The sequence below is a fragment of the Canis lupus genome, chromosome X (assembly GCF_048164855.1).
Source record: "Canis lupus baileyi chromosome X, mCanLup2.hap1, whole genome shotgun sequence".
NCBI classification, from domain to species: Eukaryota; Metazoa; Chordata; class Mammalia; order Carnivora; family Canidae; genus Canis; species Canis lupus.
Genome location: NC_132876.1, coordinates 64063356 through 64085062, shown reverse-complemented (window position 1 = coordinate 64085062; position 21707 = coordinate 64063356). Strand labels below are relative to the sequence as shown.

Genomic DNA, 21707 nt, shown 5'->3' with positions numbered 1-21707 from the left:
GCTTTTTTATTTATTTTTTTTCCGTCTTCCTACCTTGATAGAAGCGTGAACTCTTCTCACTGTAGCATTCCAGCTGTTCTCTCTTTAAATCTCAGACCGACTTAGTAGGTTTTCAGGATGATTTGAAAGTTATCTAGGTAAGTTGGTGGGGACAGGTGACTTGGGGACCCTACTCTTCTGCCATCTTCCCCTGCCTCCAATATCTAATTTTTTTAAAAAGATGTTTATTTATTCACGAGAGACACACAGGGAGGCAGAGATATAGGCAGAGGGAGGGAGCCTGATGCGGGACTTAATTTTAGGACCCCGGGATCACAACCTGAGCCAGAGGCAGACGCTCACCTGCTGAGCCACCCAGGTGCCTTCACCATATCTAATTTTAGGAGATTTTCATTAACCCAAGAAAGAAATGCCTTGCCTGTTAGCAGTTACTCCTTATTCTTAATATTAAGCATTCGTGTCTTCTTTCTTTTTCCCTTGGTCAGTCTACCAAGTTTGTCAATTTTGTCAGTTTTTTCAGAAAAATAATTTTTGGTTTTATTGATTTTCTCTATTCTTTCTTTTATTAATTTCCATTCTAATCTAATTTCCTTCCTTTTGCTCACTTTATGTTTAGTTTGCTTTTCTTTTCTAGTAGCTCAACATGGAAGGTTAGGTTATTTATTTGAGATCTTTCTTATTTTTTAATATTGACATTTACAGCTACACATTTCCAAGTACTGCTTTTATTTCAGTTATTGTACTTTTCAATTCCAGACTGTCCATTGGGCCTTTTTAATGATCTCTCTTTATCAATATTATTTATTTGATGAGATATTATTCTCATATTTTCCTTTAATTCTTTTTTAAAAATGACTCATTTATTTTAGAGAGGGTGTGAGTGGGGGGAGGGGCAGAGAGAGAGAGGAAGAAAGAATCCTCAAGTAGACTCCCTACTAAGCACGTAGCCAGACATGGGGCTCAATCCCAGGACCTCAAGGTCATGACAAGAGCTGAAATCAAGAGTTGGCTCCTTAACCACCTGAGCCACCTAGGTGCCCCCTCTGATTTTCTTGAATAAATGCTTCCTGGATTGCTGAAAGCTTCTGTTTAATTTCCAAATTTCAAAAAAAAAGTTGGTTCTGACAGTTTTTGCCAGTTTTCTCATTGCTTTTATGGAGGAAATAATTTTCAAAGGCCTTTACTACACCATTACTGATAATCTTTCAGTAGATATTTTTGTTTACTTGTTTTTATTGAAGTTCAATTTGCCAACATGTAACACCCAGTGCTCATCCCATCTCAGTAGATATTCTTGAATAGAAGCTTTGTAATTTGTTGTATACTTGTTAGTCACTTCCCAGAGTCTTTAAATGGTTGTTTTTTGAAACTTTTGTCCAATTTTTAAAAATGATTTTATTTATTTGAGAGAGAGAGAAAGAGAGAAAGTGAGAGAAAGCATGAGCGGGGAGGAGGGAGAGAAACAGTCTCCCCACTGAGCAGGGAGCCCGACTCAGGGCTGCATCCCAGGACCCTGGGATCATGACCCTGAGCCAAAGGCAGATGTTTAACAGACTGAACCATCCAGGTGCCCTAAAACTTTTGTTCAATTTTATCATTGCTTTTTGGGGAAAGGATTTGCTGAGTTTCACACACAGTCATTCCAGAAGTTCTGCTATTCTATTTTAGAATTTAATACCAAGCTGAACTATAACCTCACCCAAGACATAAGGCAAAATGCATTTTTAGACAAAAGTATGATACTTTTGTCACCCATTAACTTTTATTAAAAGTAATAAAAAAAGACTAAAAATTCTGGACAGAAACAAGACATTAAATACAAGAAACAAGGGATGCATGAGTGGCTCAGCGGTTGAGCATCTGCCTTTGGCAGGGCATAATCCTGGAGTCCCGGAATCGAGTCCCACATCAGGCTCCCTGCATAAAGCCTGCTTCTCCCTCTGCCTCTCTCTGTGTCTCTCATGAAGAAATAAATAAAATCTTTTTAAAAATACAGGAAACAATAGATGTCAAATCCTCTATCACAGAGTAATGACAGGAAGAGGGATACTGACTTAGTGAGATCCTCTTCTGTTTAACCTATTGCAGCTGGGACCATATCTTTGTTCCATTTAATTTTATATGAAAACAGCATTCTAATGAACATATCTGAAGGATATTAATAGTGCAGATAAGGTCTTGTGTGTTAATCCCATGTTACAATCAATGTTTAATGGAGGTAAGAGTAGATTTCTGAGTAACAAAACCTTTGTCTTTAACAGGTGAGAGGAATGACGTGTGCCTCCTGTGTACATAAAATAGAGTCTATCCTCACAAAACACAGAGGGATCTTCTACTGCTCTGTGGCCCTGGCAACCAACAAAGCACATATTAAATATGACCCAGAAATTATTGGTCCCAGGGATATTATCCATATGGTTGAAGTAAGTGGTAAGATTTTGCATTTCTGTGTTCTTGCTTGTTCAGTCAGCACTCCGTTGAATCATTTCTGGTTTGTATCAGATATGATGAAAAAGATCTGGTCCCTTTGATTACTCTCAATTAACATGTCTCCAATTTAACATAAATATGTTTACAACATAATATGGTTTTTTTTCTTGGTCTTTGTCAGGAAGAGTTAGGCAAAGCCATACTGGCACTATTAATCAGGAGCAGACTGCAGGTAGAACCACAAATCCTTTAAAAATATTTAGAAAATGGCAATAAAGTATAATTTGTTATAAGATTATTTAATCATTAAGAAAGCAAGCAGCATCATGTTAGATCCTTTATTGTTAGGTCAAAGCAAATTATGTAATTTTTTAAATTTGTGTATAGTTAACACAGCAATGTTATATTAGTTTCAGGTATACAGTATAGTGATTCAACAACTCAGTAGTTATGCTGTGCTCACCACAAGTGTAGTGACACCACATCTATCACCATACACACTATTACAGTACCATTGACTGCATTCCCTATGTTGTATGTTTTTTTCCATGACTTATTCATTCCATACCTGGAAGCCTGTATCTCCTGTTCCTCTTCACCCATTTTACCCATCTCCCATCTACCTCCTCTCTGCCAGTAATCAGATCGTTCTTTGTATTTATGGGTCTGATGCTGCTTTAAAAAGATGTGTTTTTAAGTATGAAATAAAAAAAAGTATGAAATTTAAAGGAACAAACCCTTTTGTCAGAAACTTATCTTGTGTTCTTCAATTAATCTGAAGTGGTAGTACATGTGAAAATGCTTTAAAAGATTTAATGCGAAAAAAATAAAAAAAAAATAAAAGATTTAATGCGGTATAGCCTTGGTATTATAATAATTGGAGCATATTAATAGTTCAAATAAGATCCTATTGGTATAGATAATAATATTAACATCTTTGTGAAGCTAGCATTATCCAGTATTTATTAGAACCAGTTACCAAGATTGCAAAGCTTCACCTCTTAATTTTATTCTCACAACAGTGTTGTCCTCTTCATTTTGGAGGTGATGAAACTCAGGTTAATAGAAGTTAAGTTACTTACCCAAAATCACATAGCTAGAAAGTGTCATAGCTGGGATTTGAGCCTATTCTTTCTGACTCTAAAGCTCATCCTTTCTTTTTTCACTGGGCTACACTGCCAACAAATATAAGATGGCAGCATTTTCCCTAGCAGTTGAAAATATAGTATATGTTACTGTCTATATGGATATGAATCTTACTTATGTGTAGTTTTCTTTAATACTTTGTTTTATTTAAGAAAAGGGAGCACATCTTCATCTGTGCATTCACCGGAGTGACTTAATTCACAATTATTGACTTACACTCAATAACTGAGTTGTTCTTAATGACAATACAGTGGCTTAGAATTTCTCTATAATATTTTTACATTCAGTAAAGTAATTGTTTTCTTGTGACTTTCCTTAGAGCTTAGGTTTTGAAGCTTCTTTGGTCAAGAAGGATCGGTCAGCAAGCCACTTGGACCATAAACGAGAAATAAGACAGTAAGTACTTTTGGTGTGTCAGTGAAAAACAGATTTTGACTCTTTGTTGCAAATTTGTTTTAAGAGGGAAAGAATGAGGGAGAGGAAGAGGAAGAGAGAATCTTAAGTAGGTTCCACACTCAGCACAGAGCCTGACATGGGGCTTGATCTCATGACCCTGAAATCATGATCTGAGCTGAAATCAAAAGTTGGAGGCTTAACGGACTGAGCCACCCAGGTGCCCTCTTTGTTACAAATTTAACATTCTGTTGACATGTCAGTTTTTACAATGTCATCCTTATATTGGTTGAAGTGGTCACAATTTGTGTTTCCCTATAGTAGATAGAATCTTTAACCATTAGCTACTTAACTAAAATGAGTTTTCTTTTCTATGTAAGGTGGAGACGATCCTTCCTTGTGAGCCTCTTTTTCTGTATTCCTGTGATGGGGCTGATGATATATATGATGGTTATGGATCACCATCTAGCAATTCTTCACCATAATCAGAACATGAGTCAAGAAGAAATGATCAACATTCATTCTTCTATGTTCCTGGAGCGCCAGATCCTGCCAGGATTGTCCATTATGAATTTGCTATCCTTTTTATTGTGTGTACCTGTACAGGCAAGTGAAATGTTAATAAGTATATATGTTAATAATGAAAAATAGCAAAATGTGACAGGCAAGGCTATTTTCAATTGCAAAACAGATATTAGCCAGAAGTTTGATCATTTTATGCTGGATGTCTCATAAAAACAATCTTAAACTGAGTGGTTAGAATAGATAATGAATTCCATTTAATTCCTAAGGATATTGTTTAACAACAAAGCAGAGAAATAGTTCAATTCATATCTGCTGTTGTATATAACTTCATCTTTAAAGTTATAATAATAAAATAGATTATATTTTAGTTACATTTGTATTTTATATTCTATATTAAATATATTAAAATTAATTATATTCATATTAGTATGTTATAAATATATATTTAATTAATTAGTAATTTATTATATAAAATTATGGTGATAATTATAATACCATGTTATTATTTTTATTATTTCTCCCTGGTACTGAAGTACATTACTTTTGTATGTTTTCAACTCTTCTTTTTATTTGTTTATTTATTTTTTATGTTTTAATTTTTTTTCAACTCTTCTTTTTAGATAAACTTTTACTGTGGAACACTTCCATCTAATTAATTTATTCCTTTTTCTGATCCTTATAAAAGGCAATGATGATTTTAAGAACAACTTAGTATGTTTCTCTGTCCTAATGAAAAAATAAGCTTTTCAGTTATGTTTACCAGTGAAAACAGCCAGCAGTTCCAGTAGCTTGTGATATACTACTTAGGTTGAATTTCAGGCAGGGGAGCTGAGTTTTATATAAAAAAACCCTTGTCAAAAGAATGTAATTATTTTCTTAGTTCTTGTTTTTGCTAGCATCTAAAAGAAAAATCCATGAATCATTTAACTTTCTTTGTATTTTGGAATATCCATTGGGTTGTAGAGGACAGCTGCCAAGGACTTCTATAGCAATTTGAATCTCAATACACACATACCTGCTAAAATACAAACATTATTGTTTCAGCTTAAAATCTTTCTGTAGTGTTTATGGATTAGATCAAAGCAAAAGGAAATTAACATTGAGACTGTACCTTTGTTGTTGAGCTACATGTGAATCTCAGCATTTTTTAAAAGGCAATAATTATTGTGTTTATATTACAGTTTTTTGGAGGCTGGTACTTCTACATTCAGGCCTACAAAGCACTGAAGCATAAAACAGCAAATATGGATGTACTGATTGTGCTGGCAACCACCATTGCATTTGCCTACTCTTTGGTTATTCTTCTGGTTGCAATGTATGAAAGAGCAAAAGTAAACCCTATTACTTTCTTTGATACACCTCCTATGCTATTTGTGTTTATTGCACTAGGCCGGTGGCTGGAACATATAGCAAAGGTAAAGTAAGAAAGGATGACATTTGTTAACATCTTGAGTGGATAAGAGATCATATTTTCTAGACCAGTTATTGGAAATATACATTGATTTATATAGTTAACAAAAGAAGTACTTCCATTTGGGTAATTTTTTTTTTCATTTGGGTAATATTTTAAGTTAAATATTCCTTTAGAAGATTTACCAAATTTATGGAATTAATACTGTAAATAGTACAGTATATCCATATTTATTTTAAGAGAGAGAGATTTCCTAAGTACTTATTTATATCACGTTTCTAATGGAAAAATTGATGTAACCACAAGATTTAAAATAATGATGGAAAAAAATATTCAGCTGTGGGCAGCCTGGGTGGCTCAGCGGTTTAGCGCCCGCTTTGGCCCACAGTGTGATCCTGGAGGCCTGGGATGGAGTCCCATGTCGGGCTCCCTGCATGGAGCCTGCTTCTCCCTCTGCCTGTGTCTCTGCCTCTCTCTCTGTGTCTCTCATAAATAAATAAATAAATAAATAAATAAATAAATAAATAAATAAATAAATAAATAAATAAATAAATAAAATCTTTAAAAAAAATTCACCTGTAATCCCATGCTATAATGGAAATTACTTTCTAATTCTGTTCTGTATACCTTTATATTTTAGAAAGTGGCAAACCTAGTATATATACTAGTTTATCCTTAACACTAGAAAGTTTTTTCCCTATTTTTGCATTCCAGATAATTATTTGGTATTTTCTAAGTATTCTGTCAAATCATTGTGCTGTGACTCATTAAACCATTTCAGTTTTGTTCTCAATTAGATTGTTCCCAGTTTTAAATTTTAGATAATCCTGCATTAAACATATTCATGTTTAATAGTAATTTCTATTGAATTAGTATCTTAGGATAAATTACAAAGTATATGAGTAAAGGGCATAAATCTTTTTTTGGCTCATGCTACGAGTTGTAACAATTTTTTGTCAGTAAGAATATGTTAGTGAAGTAGTTTTACAACTTCATCAGGATTAACTCCTGTATAAATTCTTGCTAGTTAGTAGGCATTAAATGGTATCATAGAGTTGCTTTTGTTTGCATTTCTTCTATTAATAGCAGGAACAAATCTGTTTCTACACATCAGTTATTTTATTTCTTCTTAAATGAATTGCCTGATGATGTCCTTTGCTCATATACCTGAGTTCTTGAAGTTTTTCCTGTTAATTTACATTACTTACTTATAAACTATGCCTAATAATACATTTTATATTTTGTATACTTCATATTTTTGAAGTGAAGCATATTCTAATTTGAACTAATTAATATTCCTAAAGCTACCTTTTTGGCAAATGTTAAGTATTATATCTTTATTTTAGGTAAAACCTGAGCTTTTTTTTTTTTTGCCTTAGCATTGTTAGCATGTTTATTTTCATTTATAGGGAAAAACATCAGAGGCACTTGCCAAGCTAATTTCACTACAAGCTACAGAAGCAACTATTGTAACTCTTGACTCTGATAATATTCTCCTAAGGTATTTATTTTCATTCTTCCCCCTTCTCATTTTAACTTCTTATGAAAAATGTCGAATATACCCAGAGGTAGAGAGAAGAATATAATGAACCCACATAATCTATCTCCCAGATTTAACAGTTATTCACATTTCATCAAACTTCATTTATACATCCTATCTTTACATTGTTGCAGTAGTATTTTAAATTACAGTCATATTGGTTTATTGCTAAATATTCCTATAGTACCTCTATTAAAATAGGACATTCTTATGTAACTATAATACCATATTGCATTTAAGAAGATTAACAATACTTTAGTATCATCTAATATGTAGTCTATATTCTCATTTTTCCTTTTATCTCCAAAAAGTTATTTATTTGTTTATTTAGAGAGGGGTGAAAGAGAGAGCATGAGTCAGCACATGTGTGAGTTGGGGGAGGAGCAGACAGGGAAGAGCAGATGAGGAGGGCAAGGGAGGGGGAAAGAATCTCAAGCAGACTCTGCTGAGCACAGAGCCCAAGGTGGGGCTTGATCTCATCCTGAGATCATGACCTGAGCAGAACAAGAGTCGGATGCTTAACTGACTGAACTATCCAGGTGCCTCTGTCTCCAAAAGTTTTGTTTCTTTGAAATTGAAATCAAACAAGGTCCATGTGTCAAGCATTTGACTGACATGTTTCTTTTAATCTAGAACAGCTCTTCCCTCCTATTCACACCCTCTCACTGCCGCCCTTTGCAGGTGTCTTGTTAAAGAACCATGCATCATTTGTCCTGTAGAATATCACGCAGTCTGAATCAAACTCTGCTTCCTTGTGGTGTCACCTAACTTGTTCTATAACTCCTGTGTTACCTGTAAACTGGAAGTTAGAGCTAAAGACGTGAGAAGATTTCATTCTGTTTTTAAAAATTTCATTCTTTTTTATTTCTTATTTGTATACTCATACAATTATATAGGCAAATTTACACAATAAATAAATAGTTTAGTTAAATACAACCTCTCACATTATTTTCTAAAGATTTAACTTATTCATTCAGTCACTATTCAACAAAAATACAGGGCACCCACTGTGTGCCGGGTACTGAGCTGTTCCCCAATAGTAAACAGAACTGACATTGCAGCTCCAGCTTACATGTTAGTTCTAGTTTCCATTGATAGCAATTATGCTGCCACAAGCTTGACCTGAACCAATAAGTTGGCACAGAAAGATCAGGCTGAAAAGCATATTTTCCCAATACTTTTTATGTTAATTCCTATCCAGTGAAGAACAAGTGGATGTAGAACTTGTACAACGTGGAGACATCATTAAAGTGGTTCCAGGAGGCAAATTTCCGGTGGATGGCCGTGTTATTGAAGGACATTCTATGGTAGATGAGTCCCTCATCACAGGTATGTTCTTTCAGAGGATCATGACATGAAAGTAAAGTGAATCCACAGTGTTAATAAAAAAAATAGGAACAAAAGGTAGAGAGCTTTTTGTAGAAACTATGGAATGAGTAAATGATGAGTAAAGAGAATATGAATTCTGTTTAAGACTGTATTATTTCAATTTCTGTAGATTTACTTTGTGTTTTCCATGATGCTACTGAAAGCTCTTTTCACTGAAGATTGTTAATTACTACAATGTGTAACCCAAGGAAGTTGTCTCATTCTAATGTGTTGTCCAAGAGACTTTGGCAGATTTTCCTGAGCAAATACCTATTTTGTTTTCCTGCCCTAAAGACTGGTCTGGGGGATCTCTGGGTGGCGCAGCGGTTTGGCGCCTGCCTTTGGCCCAGGGCGCGATCCTGGAGACCCGGGATCGAGTCCCACATCGGGCTCCCGGTGCATGGAGCCTGCTTCTCCCTCTGCCTATGTCTCTGCCTCTCTCTCTCTCTGTGTGTGACTATCATAAATAAATAAAAAATTAAAAAAAAATGGTCTGGTCTGAGCTGGAATATGACGCCAGGTTTTCCACATCAGGGTCTGCTCTAAGAGATTAAGCTTTAGAGTAGTTTTGGAGATCTTAGATAACTAAGGCCAATCTGGAACAGAACCAACGTAATACCTTTCCTGCCTTAACCCTCAGGATAGTCCCAGAAAAGGCTCAGTTTATGGATTATGAGGAAATGATTTAGGAATCTGTGTTTCTCAATAGGGTTCTATTGCCAGTTCAGGTGGGACAGTTCTTCTGGGAGACTGCTTGCACATTGTAATACATTTAGTATCCCTGACACTGGCCCACTAAATTGGAGTAGCAGTACCCCATGCTCCAATAGTTATTATAAATAAGAACTCCCACATTTCTAAATGCTCCTTGGGAACATATTTAAAACCAATGATCTAAGACTAGGATGCAGCTTTAAAGGTGTCTGCATATAAGAGCTGAATTAATAGATTTTTCTAGTTTAAGGTATGTATACCTGGGTTTGGCCCAGAACTGACATAAGAAAAAAGGGAGGAAAACTTTGACCTAGGCATTTATCCAGATTCTATTTCATGAAGTAAGAATATACTTTCCACATATCTTTGACAATTAATAAATAACAACATGTTTCAAGATAGTATTTATTTATGTTCCCTAAATCTATCTTTACTCCTTATGCAGGGGAGGCAATGCCTGTGGCTAAGAAATCTGGCAGCACAGTAATTGCTGGTTCCATTAACCAGAATGGGTCACTACTTATCCGTGCAACCCATGTTGGAGCTGAAACAACACTATCTCAAATAGTTAAACTTGTGGAAGAGGCACAAACATCAAAGGTAACTTAATTCCCTAGAAAAAACAAAGTATTTTTTAAAAGACTACTCAGTATAAATCTTGACCTAGCTTTTATATTTTCCTTTAACTCTAGTTGCATTAATATGGAGATTATTAAAATATTTGTGTATAATACCAAATATACTCTGTATTCATTATCAAAAAAGGAAACTTTTATACATGTATTATTATTATTGTTGTTGTTATTATTCTAGGCTCCTATCCAGCAGTTTGCAGACAAACTCAGTGGCTACTTTGTTCCCTTTATTGTTATTATTTCCATTGCTACCCTTTTGGTTTGGATTATAATTGGATTCCTGAATTTTGAAATTGTGGAAACCTACTTTCCTGTAAGTGACTTGTAACAACTCTTTACCATATGCAAAACAGTTTGTGAATCTTTTGTATAAACTATTAGTTGGAAAATAATTTTAGTAATTACTATTATCTTTAAGGGCCTAGAATGGAAGTGTAATAAGAATAACATTTGCATTTCTATAAATATAAAAATTTCCTTCAGGAAAGGAATTTTTTCTTTAATTTTTAAACTTATTTTCATTATGATTTTCCCAAAGCAAGTACTGAACTTTTATATTTTATACCTAGTCTCATTCCCAACATGACTTTGCTTTCTAACAGGGCTGTAGATAATATTGAAAAAAACCATGGGATCTCAGCTCTGTCATATGCCATCAGTGTGACCTTAGGTCAACTTAATTTTTTTTTCTGGATATTTTTTTATTGGAGTTTGATTTGCCAACATATATAGCATAACACCAGTGCTCATCCCGTCAAGTGCCCCCTCTCAGTGCCTATCACCCAGTCACCCCAATGCCCAGCCCACCTCCCTTCCACTACCCCTTCTTCGTTTCCCAGACATAGGTGTCTCTCATGTTCTGTCACCCCCACTGATATTTCCCAATCATTTTCTCTCCTTTCCCCTTGATTCCCATTCACTGTTTTTTATATTCCCCAAATGAATGAGACCATATAATGTCTGTCCTTCTCCAATTGGCTTACTTCACTCAGCATAGTACCCTCCAGTTCCATCCACGTCGAAGCAAATGATGGGTATTTGTCGTTTCTAATGGCTGAGTAATATTCCATTGTATATATAAACCACATCTTCTTTACCATTCATCTTTTGATGGACACCGAGGCTCCTACCACAGTTTGGCTATTGTGGATATTGCTGCTATAAACATCGGGGTGCAGGTGTCCCGGTGTTTCATTGCATCTGTATCTTTGGGGTAAATCCCCAGCAGTGCAATTGCTGGGTCGTAGGGCAGATCTATTTTTAACTCTTTGAGGAACCTCCACACAGTCTTCCAGAGTGGCTGCACCAGTTCACATTCCCACCAATAGTGCAAGAGGGTTCCCCTTTCTCCACATCCTCTTCAACATTTTTTATTTCCTGTCTGGTTAATTTTCCCCATTCTCACGGGTGTGAGGTGGTATCTCATTGTGGTTTTGATTTGTATTTCCCTGAACCAGTGATGTGGAGCATTTTCTCATGTGGTGTTGGCCATGTCTTTGTCTTCCTCTGTGAGATTTCTGTTCATGTCTTCTGTCCATTTTATGATTGGATTGTTTGTTTCTTTGGTGTTGAGTTTAAGAAGTTCTTTATAGATCTTGGAAACTAGCCCTTTATCTGATACGTCATTTGCAAATATCTTCTCCCATTCTGTAGGTTGTCTTTGAGTTTTGTTGACTGTTTCTTTTGCTGTGCAGAAGCTTTTTATCCTGAGTAAGTCCCAATAGTTCATTTTGGCTTTTGTTTCTCTTGCCTTCATGGATGTATCTTGCAAAAAGTTGCTGAGGCCAGGTTTAAAAAGGGTGTTGCCTGTGTTCTTCTCTAGGATTTTGACGGATTCTTGTCTCACATTGAGATCTTTCATCCATTTTGAGTTTGTCTTTGTGTAAGGTGTAAGAGAATGGTCTAGTTTCATTCTTCTGCACGTGGCTGTCCCAATTTTCCCAGCACCATTCATTAAAGAGACTGTCCTTTTTCCAGTGGATAGTCTTTCCTGCTTTGTCGAATATTAGTTGACCATAGAGTTGAGGGCCCATTTCTGGGTTCTGTATTATGTTCCATTGATCTATGTGTCTGTTTTGTGCCAATACCATACTGTCTTGATGATCACAGCTTTGTAGTACAACTTGAAATCCAGCATTGTGATGCCCCCGGGTCTGGTTTTCTTTTTCAATATTCCCCTGGCTATTCGGGATCTTTTCTGATTCGACACAAATCTTAAGATGATTTGTACCAACTCTCTGAAGAAAGTCCATGGTACTTGATAGGGATTGCATTAAATGTGTAAATTTCCCTGGGTAGCATTGACATTTTCAACATATTAATTCTTCCATTCCATGAGCATGGAATATTTTTCCATCTCTTTATGTCTTCCTCAATTTCTTTTAGAGGTGTTCTGTAGTTTTTAGGGTATAGATCCTTTACCTCTTTGGTTAGGCTTATTCCTAGGTATCTTATGCTTTTGGGTGAAATTGTCAATGGGATTGACTCCTTCATTTCTCTTTCTTCAGTCTCATTGTTAGTGTATAGAAGTGCCACTGATTTCTGGGCATTGATTTTATATCCTGCCACACGCCAAAATGCTGTCTGAGTTCTAGCAATCTTGGGGTGGAGTCTTTTGGGTTTTCTATGTACAGTATCATGTCATCTGAAAAGAGGGAGAGTTTGACTTCTTTGCCAATTTGAATGCCTTTTATTTCTTTCTGTTGTTTGATTGCTGAGGCTAGGACTTCTAGTACTCTGTTGAATAGCAGTGGTGAGAGTGGACATCCCTGTTGTGTTCCTGATCTTAGGGGAAAGGCTCCCAGTGTTTCCCCATTGAGAATGATATTTGCTGTGGGCTTTTTGTAGATGGTTTTTAAGATGCTGAGGAATGTTCCCTCTATCCCTACACTCTCAAGAGTTTTGATCAGGAATGGATGCTATATTTTGTCAAATGCTTTCTCTGCATCTATTGAGAGGATCCTATGGTTCTTGTTTTCTCTCTTGCTGATATGATCAATCACATTGATTGTTTTACAAGTGTTGAACCAGCCTTGCATCCCGGGGATAAATCCCACTTGGTCATGGTGAATAATATTTTTTATGTACTGTTGGATCCTATTGGCTAGTATCTTTTTTTTTATAAATTCATTTTTTATTGGTGTTCAGTTTGCCAACATATAGAATAACACCCAGTGCTCATACCATCAAGTGCCCCGCTCAGTGACCGTCACCCAGTGACCCCAACCCCCCGCCCACCTCCGTTTCTACCACCCCTCGTTCGTTTCCCAGAGTTAGGAGTCTCTCATGCTCTGTCTCCCTTTCTGATATTTCCCACTCATTTTTTCTCCTTTCCCCTTTATTCCCTTTCACTATTTTTTATATTCCCCAAATGAATGAGACCATATAATGTTTGTCCTTCTCTGATTTACTTTTTTCACTCAGCATAATACCCTCCAGTTCCATCCACATCGAAGCAAATGGTGGGTATTTATCGTTTCTAATCGCTGAGTAATATTCCATTGTATACATAGACCACATATTCTTTATCCATTCATCTTTCGATGGACACCAAAGCTCCTTCCACAGTTTGGCTTTTGTGGACATTTCTGCTATAAACATCGAGGTGCAGGTGTCCCGGCGATTCACTGCATCTGTATTTTGGGGTAAATCCCCAGCAGTGCAATTGCTGGGTCGTAGGGCAGATCTATTTTTAACTGTTTGAGGAACCTCCACACAGTTTTCCAGAGTGGCTGCACCAGTTCACATTCCCACCAACAGTGCAAGAGGGTTCCCCTTTCTCCACATCCTCTCTAACATTTGTTATTTCCTGTCTGGTTAATTTTCCCCATTCTCACTGGTGTGAGGTGGTATCTCATTGTGGTTTTGATTTGTATTTCCCTGAACCAGTGATGTGGAGCATTTCCTCATGTGCTTCTTGGCCACGTCTATGTCTTCCTCTGAGATTTCTGTTCATATCTTTTGCCCGTTTCATGATTGGATTGTTTCTTTGGTGTTGAGTTTAATAAGTTCTTTAGAAATCTTGGATACTAGCCCTTTATCTGATGCGTCATTTGCAAATATCTTCTCCCATTCTGTAGGTTGTCTTTTAGTTTTGTTGTGCAAAAGCTTCTTATCTTGATGAAGTCCCAATAATTCATTTTTGCTTTTGTTTCTCTTGTCTTGGCTAGTATCTTGTTGAAAAATTTTACATCTGTGTTCATCAGGGATATTGGTGTATAATTTTAATTTTTGGTGGGGTCTTTGTCTGGTTTTGGAATCAAGGCTATGCTATGCTGGCTTCATAAAACAAGTTTGGAAGTATTCCATCCTTTTCTATCTTTTGGAACATCTTTAGTAGAATAGGTATTATTTCTTCTTCAAACTTTTGACAGAATTCCGCTGGGAAGCCATCTGGCCCTGGACTTTTTTGTCTTGGGAGGATTTGTTGACTGCTTAAATTTCCACCCTGGTTATTGGCCTGTTCAGGTTTTCTATTTCTTCCTGTTCCACTTTTGGTAGTTTTTTGGCTTTCCAGAAACGCATCCATTTCTTCTAGATTGCCTAATTTATTGGTGTATAGCCGCTCCTAATAGGTTTTTAAAAATTGTTTGTATTTCCTTGGTATTGGTTGTGATCTCTCCTTTTTATTCGTGATTTTATTAATTTGAGTCTTTTTTCTTTTTAATAAGGCTGGCTAATCGTTTATCTATCTTATTAATTCTTTCAAAGAACAAACTGCTCATTTTGTTGATCTGTTCCACAGTTCTTCTGCTCTCTATTTCATTGATTTCTGCTCGAATCTTTATTTACTCTCCTCTTCTGCTGGGTGTAGGTTTTATTTGCTGTTCTTTCTCCAGTTCCTTTAAGTGCAAGGTTAGCTTTTGTATTTGAGTTCTTTCCAGTTTTTGGATGGATGGTTGTATTGCGATGTATTTCCCTCTCAGGACTGCTTTTCCTGTATCCCAAAGATTTTGAATGGTTGTATGTTCGTTCTCATTAGTTTCCATGAATCTTTTTACTTTTACCCTAATTTCCTGGTTGACCCTTTCATCTTTTAGCAGGATGGTCTTTAACCTCCACGTTATTGAATTTCTTCCAAATTTCTTCTCATGATTGAGTTCTAGTTTCAAAGCATTATGGTCTGAAAATATGCAGGGGACAATCCCAATCTTTTGGTTTTGGTTAAGATCTGATTTGTGACCCACTATGTGGTCTATTCTGGAGAAAGTTCCATGTGCACTTGAGAAGAATGTGTATTCAGTTGTGTTTGGATGTTAAGTTCTGTAATTATCTATGAAATCCATCTGGTCCAGTGTATCATTTAAAGCTCTTGTTTCTTTGGATATGTTGTGCTTAGAAGATCTGTCAATTACAGATAGCGCAGTGTTGGTCTCCCAGTATTAGTGTATTATTATATAGGTATGTCTTAACTTTGGTTATTTTTTTTTAATTTTTTAATTTATTTATGATAGTCATACAGAGAGAGAGAGGCAGAGACACAGGCAGAGGGAGAAGCAGGCTCCATGCACAGGGACCCCGACGTGGGATTCGATCCTGGGTCTCCAGGATCGCGCCCTGGGCCAAAGGCAGGCGCCAAACCGCTGTGCCACCCAGGGATCCCCCTTAACTTTGGCTATTAATTGATTGATAGACTTGGCAGCTGCCACATTAGGGGCATAAATATTCATGGTTGTTACTTCCTTTTGTTGGATAGATCCTTTAAGTATGATATAGTGTCCCTCTTCATCTCTTACTACCGTCTTTGGGATAAAGTTTAATTTATCTGATAAATAGCAAGATTGCTACCCCTGCTTTCTTTTGAGGACCATTTGAATGGTAAATGGTTCTCCACCCTTTCATTTTCAGGCTGTAGGTGTCCTTAGGTCTAATATGAGTCTCTTGTAGACAACAAATAGATGGGTCTTGCTTTTTCTTTTTCTTTAAGATTTTATTTATTTTTTCATGAGATATGTAGAGAGAGAGCGAGAGAGAGAGAGAGAGAGAGAGAGAGAGATAGGCAGAGACACAGGCAGAGGGAGATGCAGGCTCCATGCAAGGTGCCTGATATGGGACTCGATCTGGGACTCCAGGATCATGCCCTGGGCCAACGGCAGACACTAAACTGCTGAGCCACCCAGGGATCCCCGGGTCTTTCTTTTTTATCCTGTCTGAAACCCTGCCTCTTTTGATGGGATCATTAAGCCCTTTCACGTTCAGAGTTACTATTGAAAGATATGAATTTAGTGTCATCATAATACCTATTCAGTCCTTGTTTTTGTGGATTATTTCTTTGGGTGTTCTCTTTCTTTTACAGAGTCCCCGTTAATATTTCTTGTAGAGCTGGTTTAGTGGTCACGTATTCTTTCAGTTTCTGCGTATCTTGGAAGCTCTTTATCTCTCATAATCTAAATGAGAGCCTTGCTGGATAAAGTATTCTTGGCCGAATGTTCTTCTCATTTCCTAAATGAGAACCCTAAATATATCCTGCCAGCCCTTCCTGGACTTCTAGTTCTTTGTGGATAGGTTTGCTGTTAATATAATAGTTTTCCTCATAAAGGTTAGGGATCTCTTGTCTCTTGCTGCTTTAAGGATCTTCTCTTTATCTTTGGAATTTGCAAGTTTCACTATTAAATATCGAGGTGTTGAGCAGTTTTTATTGATTTTGGGGGGGGGGAATCTCTCTATCTCCTGGATTTGAATGCCTGTTTCCCTCCCTACGTTAGGGAAGTTCTCAGCTATGATTTGTTCAAATATGCTTTCTGTTTCTCTCTCCCTCTCAGCGCCCTCTGGAACCCCATTTAAACGTAGATTTTTCCATCTTAGGCTGTCATTTGTTTCCCTTAACTTTTTCCTCATGGTCTTTTGCTTTTCTCTTTTTTCTTCAGATTCTTTCCTTGCCATCAACTTTTCTTCTATGTCACTCACTCGTTCTTCTACCTCATTAATCCTTGTCGTTAAGAATTCCAGTTTGGATTGCATCTCATTTAATTGATTTTTAATTTCACCCTGATTAGATCTAAGTTCTGCAGTCATGAAGTCTCTTGAATCTTTTATGCCTTTTTCCAGAGCCACCAGTAGCTTTATAATTGTGCTTCTGAATTGGCTTTCTGGCATCCAGTTGTAATCCAAATTCTGTAACTCTGTGGGAAAGAGTACTGTTTCTGATTCTTTCGTTTGTGGTGAGTTATTTCTAGTCATTTTGCTTAGTGCAGAGTGGCTAAAAGCGAATTGTACCGGAGAAAGGAAGGAAAAAAAGGGGAGGGGTATCTTCTGGTTCTATATACTGTAAATCCCTTGACTTCCCCTGGAACTTTCCAGCTCTCCCCTGTCATTCCAGCTGGTCTACTGGGGAAGAGGCCTGCTGTGCTGATTCTCATGTGTGTGTACCTGGGGTACCTGCCCCGCCCCCGCCAGGTTCAGTGCTCAGTGGTAGCTGTTTATCCTGTGAGGCCCCTGTTCCCTGGTGGGCCCCGCTCCATCCCAGGCACAGGGTGACACAAGGAGGAACAACAACACTGGCGGCGGCCAGCCCTCCAGCTCTGGAGTCAGCTTCCGTGGTAACTACCGCAGTCTCTCAGTCTGCCCTGGCTTAGATGCTCCTGGGGTGGGGGGAGTTGATCTGCACACCTTGGGGTGCCTGGCAGCAGGAGCATCCTGGCTGTCCTGGGCCCTCCCCGTGTCCATCTGTCCTGGGGGAATGCAGGATCCTGGGCTGTGTCCCCTGGAGTCCTGGGATCTGGGGCCTGTGCTGCTGGAATTGTGCTCCCGTGGCTGTGGCTCCTGACGGCAGCAGGGCGCAGCCCCCTCCATCTGGAGCCGCCGCATGATCTTCTCCTGAGTCCCCGCCGAGCGTGCGCTCCAGCCCTTTACTGAGCTCTGCCCACAGTCTGTGGTACTGTACCCCCGGGCTCACTTCCTCTGTTAGTGACCCTGGGAACCTGGAGGCTCCACTGCCCCTCTGCGGTTCTTCCCGAGTTCCCTGCTAAGCACCTTTCCGTCTGGGAAGAATCTGTGCAGATTTTTAAAGTTCCTGTTTCTCTGGGACCAGGCTTTCACTGCCCAGCCTTAGCCCGGCTCATCGCGGGGCTCCTCCCCCAATTGATTCTTTTTTATTTTTTTTTCCTGTCTTCCTACCTTGTTAGAAGCACTAAGTCTTCTCTCTGTAGTGTTCCAGCTGTTCTCTCTTTAAAGCTCAGGCTGAATTAATAGGTTTTCAGGATGATTTGAAATTTATGTAGGTAAGTTGGTGGGGACAGGTGACTTGGGGACCCTACTCCTCCGCCATCTTGCCCAAGGAATTGGTCAACTTAATTTCTCTCTGAGCTTCAGTTTCCTCATTTATAAAGTGAGATTCTAATAATATCCATCCTGCATAACTTACAGTTGTTGTGAAAGTTAAATAAGATGATATATTGGAAACACTTTGTAATTTGTTAAATGCTTTATAAATGTAATGTTAGTGCTTGTTCCTCTCTAAAGTATGGTGTTATAAAGTGTTAAAGTAGACCTGGATTGTGCCTGATATTAGAGATAGAACCTTTAAGTCACTTCTGTTATCCTCAGTTTTGTCACTTGTAATATAGAGATTGTAATACCTAAATTGCAAGATTGGAATTAGTATAGGTGAAAACATGCACATATGACATATATTAAAGCATAGTGGGATGCCTGGGTGGTTCAGTGGTTGAGCATCTGCCTTGGGCTCAGGACGTGAGCCTGGGATCCAGGATCGAGTCCCACATCGGGCTCCTAGTGGGGAGCCTGCTTTCCCTCTGCCTGTCTCTCTGTCTCTGTGTCTCTCTGTCTCTCTCTCTCTGTATGTGTCTCTCATGAATAAATGGATAGAATCTTTAAAAAAAGAGCATAAGCTTTCATGTCTATGAGAGTATCTTCCAGCTGTTTCTATACAGATAAATACCTCTTAGGTGAACATTAAGTTCAAGTATTTGAGAACTTTGTAAGAACCTAGCACCATAGGGACGCCTGGGTGCCTCAGTGTTTGGGCATCTGCCTTTGGCTCAGAGTGTGATCCTGGAGTCCCAGGATTGAGTCCCTCATCGGGCTCCTTGCATGGAGCCTGCTTCTCCCTCTGCCTGTGTCTCTCTCTCTCTCTCTGTGTCTCATGAATAAATGAATAAAATCTTAAAAAAAGAATCTAGCATCATAAAGCCATTACTACTAAGAAAGTCTTTGTTGTGTTTCTTTATTTTTAAAAATGCCGTGATATACACTGCTTCATGTTATTTGTTAATTAAAGAACAAGTAGAAAAATAAATAGATAGATAGATAGACAGATATATATATAGATAGATAGATAGATAGATAGATAGAGGGATCCCTGGGTGGCGCAGCGGTTTGGCGCCTGCCTTTGGCCCAGGGCGCGGTCCTGGAGACCCAGGATCGAATCCCACGTCAGGCTCCCGGTGCATGGAGCCTGCTTCTCCCTCTGCCTGTGTCTCTGCCCCTCTCTCTCTCTCTCTCTCTCTCTGTGACTATCATAAATAAATAAAATTTAAAAAAAAAAAAAAAAAAAAAAAAAAAAAAAAAAAAAAAAAAAAAAAAAGATAGATAGATAGATAGATAGATAAAACAATTAGAATCAGGGGAGTGAGAGTGAGATGTAGAGCCTTACTGGGGACCTGAAGAAAAACTTGCTGCCAGGAAGGACATTTTGTTTTGTTTTTTTTTTTATTTTTTTTTTTATTTTTTTATTTTTTTTTTAATTTATTTTTTTATTGGTGTTCAATTTACTAACATACAGAATAACACCCAGTGCCCGTCACCCATTCACTCCCACCCCCCGCCCTCCTCCCCTTCTACCACCCCTAGTTCGTTTCCCAGAGTTAGCAGTCTTTATGTTCTGTCTCCCTTTCTGATATTTCCCACACATTTCTTCTCCCGTCCCTTATTTTCCCTTTCACTATTATTTTGAAGAGATTATTGTCTAGAAGATGTGTCTCTGGGATCTCATTCCTAGGTATTTATTGAAGATTGGAAAAAAATTAAATCAGGGCCCTTGGAGACACAGAAGGTCATAGCACTTCTGATCTTTGCTATCTCCATTGATACAATAGACTCTTTCTAGTTTGTCTGCAACTTTGGAGTCATCAGTGTTCCTGAGACAGTCATAAAGGAGTTTCTCAATTCTTTGGAAGAGAGGTTAGAAATCTCCCTCAACTCAGGGTCCTTGTCTTGTCTCTATCTGTGGCCCTCTGGTCGTTGTCTGGGCCATCTTCTCCATTAGTATTGATTGACTCCTTTTCCAATGGGCTTTTTGTCAATAGTTTTGGCAGGTGAAATTCAGTGCTTATTGTCAACCTATTGGCTGTTGCTGGTACCTGCCTTATGGGTTCCTCCAAGTTAGGAGAGTCTGTTGAAATGCTGACCCTGGGCCAATAGATTATTGACCTCTTCTTCTGATAACTGTACAGATTTTGTGTCCATGTGCATTGGGAAGGTATCTCTTACATGCTTTATGGTAGCAGATGGAGTGGGGGCCCTTTGGCATTCCTAACCAGCTGGGTATTGTTACCAGGATTCTGGTGGCTCAGACTTTTGTTCTGAAAGTCATCTTGGTGACTAAAGAGCTTTGGCCCATGCTATTGGGCTTCACCATCATTCTAGCTGTCCTACAAATTAGCCCTTCCATTTTGCCCTGAATGTCCTAGATTCTTGGCCATTAACAGAAAGGGAGAGGTGAGTGCTAAGGAGATCTTCTAGTGATCATGGGGCACCCAGGATGTGACTCAGACAAGACACTGGGGAAATGAAAGATGAGAGTGCTAGGATGGCACAAGAAAAACAGGTCACTGTACTGGAGCTCTTCAGAAGTACTCAGCTACTGACAGCGTATCATCATTTTCACCATGCTCCAGCTCTCCCAGCAGCTCTCTGGAATCAGTGCTGTGTTCTGTTACTCAATAGGAATCTTCAAAGATGCAGGTGTTGGGAAGCCATTGGTGTGGGTGTGGTTAATAGTGTCTTCACTGTAGTTTCTTTGTTTTTGGTGGAAAGAACAGGGAGGAAGACTCTACATCTGATTGGTTTTGGAGGGATGGATTTTTATTCCATCTTCATGACTATTTCATTGTTATTAAAGGACAAGTATAACTGAAAGAGCTTTGTCTGTATTGCAGTTGTCTTGGTCTTCATGCACTTTTTTGAAATGGACCCAGGCTCCATTCCATGGTTTATTGTGGCCAAACTCTTTAACCAGGGACCCCATCAAGGTGCAATGACAGAGGCTGGTTGTTCCAACTGGACCTCCAACTTTTTGGCTGGGCAACTCTTCCCCCTCAGCTGCATTCTGTTTAGGAGCCTATATTTTTCATTTTTATTGTCTTCACTGGCTTGCTTGGTATCTTCTTGGTCTTCCATCCCTGAGACCCACAGCAGGACTTTTGAGGAAATTACATGAGCCTTTGAAGGGCAGGTTAAAGAGGCCAGTAGAGCTGACAAAGGCCCCATTGTGGAGATAAACAGCATCCAACCTGTTAAGGAGACTACCACCAAGGTCTAAGCCATGCATCCTTCCTGCCTACCTAACCAACACAAAAAAGCAACC

General features: G+C 38.3%; 1 protein-coding gene and 1 pseudogene across 12 annotated transcripts in view; both read left to right on the top strand.

Annotated features, from left to right (window-relative positions):
* The window catches only part of ATP7A (ATPase copper transporting alpha), a 153460-nt gene that overhangs the window by 92911 nt on the left and 38842 nt on the right, over positions 1-21707 (top strand). For all 12 annotated transcript variants that reach the window (XM_072816029.1, XM_072816018.1, XM_072816025.1 and 9 more), the window contains 8 exons: positions 2262-2423; positions 3896-3972; positions 4350-4575; positions 5676-5909; positions 7315-7406; positions 8647-8774; positions 9973-10127; positions 10341-10475. In XM_072816029.1, the coding sequence (XP_072672130.1) occupies positions 2262-2423; positions 3896-3972; positions 4350-4575; positions 5676-5909; positions 7315-7406; positions 8647-8774; positions 9973-10127; positions 10341-10475 (1209 nt within the window). The remainder of the gene's footprint in view (positions 1-2261; positions 2424-3895; positions 3973-4349; positions 4576-5675; positions 5910-7314; positions 7407-8646; positions 8775-9972; positions 10128-10340; positions 10476-21707) is intronic.
* On the top strand, positions 19017-21662 carry LOC140627815 (solute carrier family 2, facilitated glucose transporter member 3 pseudogene; annotated as a pseudogene).